We start from the raw sequence: 7,351 nt of genomic DNA on the forward strand, positions 1-7,351 counted from the left end.
TTTTTCTTCTTTTTCCTTGCTCTTTGTCTGTTCTTCCTGTGTTGGAAGAGGTTATGGAAAGAACTGCAGCAGGGGACAGGATCTTCAGCATCTTTGTGGGGAGAGGAGAGAGCTGGTTGTAGCAACCTTTGTGTATAGGTTCTAGACATGCATGATAGAAGGGGAATGGGGAGAGGTGGCCTAAGGTGCTGCAATACCAAAGAGTTGTCTTGCTTAGAGGTATGCCTCAATTAAGAAGACATTTCAGCAGAAGAGACAGGTTCCTCAGTGACTGCCAGCTGATGTATGCTGAAGTTACAAAATGGAAAATGGTGAGACATGGCAGTGCGGGAGAAAGTGTCCCCCGCTCTTTCCAGTTATTTCTTATGCCAAAGGCTTGAATGTCAACCTTTGGATGTCTGGAGATGAAAATGAGGAAGTGCCTGTGATTTCTCCAGTTTCAGAATAACCTCCTGGTCAAAAAGCTTAGCAGCAACTTGGACAATTTGTGGAAGGGAGCCAGGGACCTTTTCTCACTGCTGCATTTGGGAAGAAAATGGAAATTTCCATTGTAAAATAAAATAGGACTGAATAAAAGGAGAGGATGGGAGGTAGGTGAAGTATAGTTGGGAGGAGTGAGTAACAGAAATCTGCAGCAAGGGCAACAATTAGGTGATGTGTAAGGAGGAGGGAAATGATGAAGAGGGTAGAAAAGATTGTCTGGTAAACTTTGTTGTAAACTATGATAAACTAACTTTGGAAAAACCTTTTTAGGTTTTCCAGAGAAAAGAAAATAGGCAACTTAGAATTACCACCAGTGACAAATTCGCTTTTGATTCGGAAAATGTGATTAATGCAGTATGTCTTAACTGTCCTAATGAGGTTCTGCTGTGGTTTTGTAAAAAAGGATTCTTTTTCTTTATCTTGTATGATCAATATAGAATTTTTGGCTTTCAAATGGGAATATTTTTTCTTCCCGTCACCCCAAATCCCACAACCAAAAAAAAAATCTTAATTCATAAAGACTTTTAGGTCTTTTGGAGTGTTAAGACCTGGCTTGCTTTGTTGTTTGGTTTTTTATTGACAAGTTGTTTGCTATTGCAGAGATACAGACACTGAAAACTACTATTATCTTTCTGTTTTGTTTGGATCTTTTTCAGAATATGAAGTTTGTTATATGATGTTGGGAAGTGTTTTGTGGTCTACACTGTATGTGGTATGGACCACATTTTGGGGTGCCTTTTGTATGACTGCTAATAGTGCTGGGAAACAACATGTCTTACAAGACCCCTGAAATTTGGTTGATAGCTTAGCATGATAATGATGTGACATCTGTTTAATTTGAACCTACAAGAAAAAAGCCTGTGCATTTCACCTAAATATCCAAATGTTACTTTTCACCATAGAGATCCCTCCCACATTTACATGAAAATGCCCTGCAGCATTTGGTTAGGCTTGGGTTTTTGCTTATTGTAGTAGCTAATCTGGGTAAATTCTGTTGGAAATAGTGGAATCTAGCCAGGTCATTAAAAATTATTTGCATTTCAGATGCTGCATTTCTGTTTCTTGTTTGGGGAGGTTGTTTTTTGTTTGTTTGTTTGTTTTGGTCTGTTTGTTTTTTGGTTTGTTGGGGTGTTTTTTTTAAGTCTTGCCAAAACAATAATTTTGAGAACTTTCCATCTTTCTCTTTGGGGTGAGGCAAATGATGTTGTGAATACAGAGGACTGTCAACTACACCAACTGGAAAACAAAGACATCCTGGCTGGTTTTTTGAACAGTGTTTTTGTTGTTATTAGGGCAGCAGATGAAATAGTGGAACGGAAAAAATTATTTTCATAGTGGAAAAAATCTTTAAGCAGCAGCTTTTGGTTTTCATGTAATTAGGGAAAGGCGAACAGTGTTTAACAGATGAAAACAGGGCCTAGGCTTCTGGCTGCTGCTTTCTTCTTGAATTTTTTTTTGTCTTTATCGAAACCAGCTAATTTGTTTTGAAATTTTATGATGAAGATGCAGTTTTGAAATGGCTTTACCTCAGTGGCACTGTTTCACACTACTTTTTGTTTTCAGTTTATGTGTGTAATGTAAATAAACACAATCTGGGAAGTAAAGACAAGAAAGTAAGTCATGTTTATCAAATGAAATGTAAACTTCACCCTTCATCACCTGAGCTCTTTTTTTATTGTTTGCTTGTGGATTTTTTTTACATAGGTAGGAAGGCCTATTGTTAAATATAAACTTTGTTTTTCAAGTTTTACTCGTGTAAAATGACTTGCAGAAGTTGGACACGCCTGTGTTTGGATTTCTTGATGATGTGGTACCTGCACAAAAGTTACACTTGCTAAAATGGGGGGGAGGGGGAAGCACATGTGCTTATTTAGGAATGACAAAGAGTTGAAATTAACATTGACAGCTGATTACACAGATTTATTTTTTTCCTTTATTGCAGGAACTGAAGCTTCTTTTGTAAAAGGTGCAGTGCTGTGCGAACTGTTACTGACCACTGAAAAATGGACGTGTTGCAGGTACTGCGTAAATCCCCAGAGCGCTTAGAGTGTGATCACTGCAGCTTCAAAGGAACGGACTATGAAAGCATACAAATTCATATGGGTACCATACACCCAGAGTATTGTGATGAAATGGACGCTGCTGGTTTGGGTAAACTTATATTTTATCAAAAAAGCGCAAAACTGTTTCACTGCCACAAATGCTTCTTTACCAGTAAGATGTATTGCAATGTGTATTATCACATCACAGCACAGCATGCAGCACCTGAGAAGTGGAATGAGGAGCGGAAAGAACAGGTAGAAGGAGATGGAGATTCTTCCAAAAAAAGTGTCCCAGTGGAGCCACAGAAACCTACCCTTTCCCCCGAGTCACGCAAACCTGCCCCTTCTCCTGAACAACCCAAATCTGAACCTGTTGTTTCCCCCAAGCTTCAGAAATCTTCTGTGTCTCCAGAGCCGCAGAAGTCAGCTCAGGTGACTTCCTCAGAGCCAGAGAAGTCAGCGCAGGCTGTGTCCCCAGACCCAGAAAAGTCAGCCGAGGCCACATCTCCAGATCCAGAGAAGTCAGCCTCAACTGTATCCCCGCACTCAGAGAAGCCATCTCCTGCAGTGTCCCCCGACCCACAGAAGCTATCTCCTGCAGTGTCTCCTGACCCACAGAAGCCTGCCCCAGCTGTGTCTCCAGAGCCTCGTCGTCATTCCCCAGCTGTGTCTCCAGAGCCTCGTCGGCACTCCCCCGCTGTATCACCAGAGCCCCGTCGCCATTCTCCCGCTGTGTCTCCAGAGCCCCGCAGATATTCCCCAGCTGTGTCACCAGAGCCAAAGAAACCTACTCCAGCAGTATCCCCTGAACCACGACGGTATGCCCCAGCTGGGTCTCCTGAGCCCCGGAGACACCCTTCTCAAATGCGTAGGCCTGCTTCTGCTGCTTCTCCTGAAACCAGGAGGCCTGCTCCTGCAGTTTCACCAGAGTCGTGGAGACCCGGTCCAACTGTTTCCCCTGAGCCCTGGAGGTCAGCACCTCACGAGGTGCAGAAATCTTCCACGGTTTCTCCCTGGGCTCCAAAGCCTGCCATGTCAGTGTCTGTAGAATCCCGGAGGTCTGGCCCTGAGACCCGAAGGCCTGGCCCAGTTGTGTCACCAGAACCTAGGAGGCTTGTTTCTGACTCGTGGAAATCTACGTCCTTTTCTGAATCCCAGAAGTCTACTCTTGTTTCTTCTGAGCCGTGGAAACCCATCTCATCTGTTTACCCTGAAGGCTGGAAACCTGTTGTGTCCCCTGACACATGGAAGCATTCTCCCCCTGTTTCTCCCGAGCTTCGAAAGTCTAGTCACACTGTTTCCTCTGACTCTTGGAAGACTTCTTTCTTTCCTGAGGTCCGTAAGCCTGGTGCTTCGGTATCTCCTGAATCTTGGAAACTCTCTGAGTCCCGGAAATCTATGTATTTTTCTGAAACTCAGAAATCCACCTCTGCTGCTTTGTCTGAGGCTCAGAAACGGGCTCATTTCCCAGAACCTCGGAAAAGAGCTCTGTTCCCAGAGTCTCGTAAATCTAATCCTACTGTTTCTACTGATGTCCAGAAACGTGCTGTCTTTTCTGAGCCTCAGAATCAGGTGTCTACTTCTGCTGTTTCTACTGAAGGCCAAAAACATGCCTTATGTTCTGAAACCCAGAAATTAGCTCTTGGTTCTTCTGAAGTCCAAAAGCACACCCTATTTTCAGAAACCCAGAAACTCACTCCCATTTCCTCTGAAGTTCAGGAGCCTACTTCCTTTCCAGAGTCTCAGAAATCTGTTTCTCCTGAAATTCAGAAACATGGCCTCTTTACTGAGAGCCAGAAACCTACTCCTTCCGTTTCTCCCGAGACCCCCAAACAAGCTGTTTTTACTGACTCCCAGAAATCCGCTGTTTCCCCTGATGTTCAAAAGCATGCTGTATTTTCTGAGATGCAGAAGCCTGCTGCTGCTTTATCCTCTGATGTCCAGAGACATGCTGAAACTACTGTACCTTCTGAAATCCAGAAGAACATCCTGTTTTCCGAGCCTCACAAATCTGCGTCGGGTTTTTCCTCCGAGTCCCAGACACCTAGTGAGTCTGGAGAGAGTGACTTTCTTTCTCATAGTTTAGATGATCAGAAACCACTGGATGATTTGTTCTCACAGGATGAGCCATCAATATTAGCCAAAGAATCACCAGAAGACATGTTATATTCATGCCCCAAAAAGAAGCCCAAGAAAGAAAACCAGGAGAACTCTGATTCTGAACTAAATAGCAGTGAATGTGGAAAAGCAGAGATGGACTCGATGGAGATAAAGGAGCAAGAATCCAACAGTGACCAAGAGCAATATGATATGGAGTCATCTGATTATGGCAAAGAGAGCAAAATAGATGCAACTCCTCCCATGCAGCCACAGTGTGTGCTGCAGTTTACTGAAGAGAAAGAGGCTTTCATCTCCGAGGAAGAAATAGCAAAATACATGAAGCGTGGCAAGGGAAAGTATTATTGCAAGATTTGTTGCTGTCGTGCAATGAAAAAAGGTGCTGTCTTGCACCATTTAGTTAACAAGCATAATGTTCAAAGCCCCTACAAATGTAAAATATGTGGCAAAGCTTTTCTCTTGGAGTCTCTCCTCAAAAACCATGTTGCTGCTCATGGTCAAAGTTTGTTGAAGTGTCCACGTTGTAATTTTGAATCTAATTTTCCCCGAGGCTTTAAGAAACATTTAACCCATTGCCAAAGCCGTCACAGTGATGATACACCTAAAAAACACTTGGACAGCCTTGAACCACTTGAAGAACAAATTTAATCTGTTTTTTTCCCTTGTGCTAGAAGGGAAATTGTGCTGAATTTACAGAAGTGTTCAAAAGTGTTGCTGTATGTTAACTGAGTAGTTTAGCTGTTCTGACAAGTCAGAAGATGCATGGTTTATCGTACTATGTTTAACTTGTCTTATAGCTGTATTACTGAAATTATTTACTTTGGAAAGTAATTTTAAATACGTGTCCATGTCTTTGTATTACCCATCAGTAGAGTCATATTTTATTTTTCAGATGTACTATGTTTTTGAAACCAAAATGGATACAAATTAGTTTTGTAAAGATTTGTAAAACATACAGGCAATTAAGGACTGGAGTGGCAAGCAATCCATATATTCCTGTGAAGACTGAACTTGTTTTTTCACATTTGTTAAATGTTGTATTTTTCAAAATGTTTTTATCAAATTCTCAAAATTGAAATTCTTACCAAACTGAATGTGAATGAGCCAGGCATGAGAAACCATCAATCTTTCTGGAATAATTCTGCCCTGAGGTTGTAATTGAGTGTAACTTTTGTTGGAAAATTATTGCACTCAATTCTCTGACTTACTTGTCTCAGATTTAGAAGCATCAAGGTACTTAGTTTGTGATTCTGTATTTTGGCCATGTTTTAAGCATGTACTAATATACCTTAAATTGATGGATTAACGTCAGACTATGTATAGCTCAACACTTTCTCTTGATGATTCAGATGTTTGTAATGTCAGAACCCCCCTAAATTTCTTGTATTTGGTGAAATGTTATGCTTTAATGTTTTAACAATAAAAGGAAACGCGACCTGGCGTGGGCCATTTTTCTTTTTTACCAAATCAAGAACAAAATCTTTCACATTGAACATACTGCCTTTTATGTATGTCTGGCAACAGGAGATGCAAAATTATCCTGGAATTCTGCTCTGAGTAATTCAACTTTCCAGTCATCAGCCTGTGAAAGCAAGGTTAGTCTGTACGTCCTGTCTGCTTCAGAAAAACACTTCGGTTATAAATGAGGGAAAACATGGAAAACAGGAACTTGTGCACTGTTATTTAGTATGTATGCCTTTGTGCTACTTGTATATTAACTGTTCAAAAACTTTAAGTACTTTCTAATTCAGCAGTAGTACGGGTTCTGAGTGGAAGTGGCACAAGGAAAGATGCATTCTCCTCAGGGTAATACTTAAAATGTATTTCCTTTTTGTATATTAATATATTGCTTGCTTAATCTCATGATGTTTGAGAAGCAGAAAATCTTATCAAAAATATAATTATTGAAGGTTTGCCTGTAGATTCATAATTTTGTACTTTGAAGGGTTTTTTTTAATCATGGCTATTTAGTGATGTAGATCAGCTTGCTTTTCTCTTACATGGGTGCACTGAGGTCACTGCAACCATTGCTATGCTCATATATTTGTATTTTTAAAAGGAGGAGAGGAAGAAGTTGAACTGTTTCCTAGCAGACTGCTGTTACCACCTGTCCTGAAGAAACTTTCATTTGAGTAAGTTTTGGTCAAATAATTGCTTTTCTGAAGTATATGTAACCATATATAAGCATATATATATATAAGAATATTTTTGTTGCTACTTTCTATGGGGAATGAGAAAGATTGTTCAGGAGAGCATCGAATCTAGATAAATCAATTCAAAACTTGGAGAATGCAAAATATGGGAAAGTGAATATGAAACTGAAAATCATATAGATGGAAGGTGTAGGGTTCCACCTGAATTCTAGCCTTTTTGTATGTGCTTTGTAATAGCCTTCAGAAGTGATTGTGTACTCTTAAAATACGGAATTATATGAAACTTTCACAATATAATACTTCGCATTTTCTTTCCTGTAGGCTTACATGACTTAGTTTAACATGTATTTAAAGAAAAAATCACAACCAACCAACACCACCCTCTCACACACATCACACCCCAACACCCCCCAGTTTCTTAGGGATTTCTTGGTCAAAAGAGAAGTAAAAAAAATTACTTTCTGATTAATAGTATTACCCTGCCAGGGTTGCCACGTGGATGTTGGTCAGTTATCTCTAAAGATCACAAACATAAGCATCCTATGCATAATTAAC

General features: G+C 40.5%; 1 protein-coding gene across 1 annotated transcript; it reads left to right on the forward strand.

The window, feature by feature from the left end:
• Positions 1 to 2,486: 2,486 nt before the first annotated feature.
• CHAMP1 (chromosome alignment maintaining phosphoprotein 1) lies at positions 2,487 to 6,074 on the forward strand. The gene has a single exon (XM_010017003.1). It carries the CDS (start codon positions 2,487 to 2,489, stop codon positions 5,289 to 5,291), a length of 2,805 nt encoding a protein of 934 aa, XP_010015305.1. The 3' UTR covers positions 5,292 to 6,074.
• Positions 6,075 to 7,351: the final 1,277 nt, after the last annotated feature.

Source organism: Nestor notabilis, unplaced genomic scaffold (assembly GCF_000696875.1).
Source record: "Nestor notabilis isolate BGI_N333 unplaced genomic scaffold, ASM69687v1 scaffold26166, whole genome shotgun sequence".
Lineage (NCBI taxonomy): Eukaryota > Metazoa > Chordata > Aves > Psittaciformes > Psittacidae > Nestor > Nestor notabilis.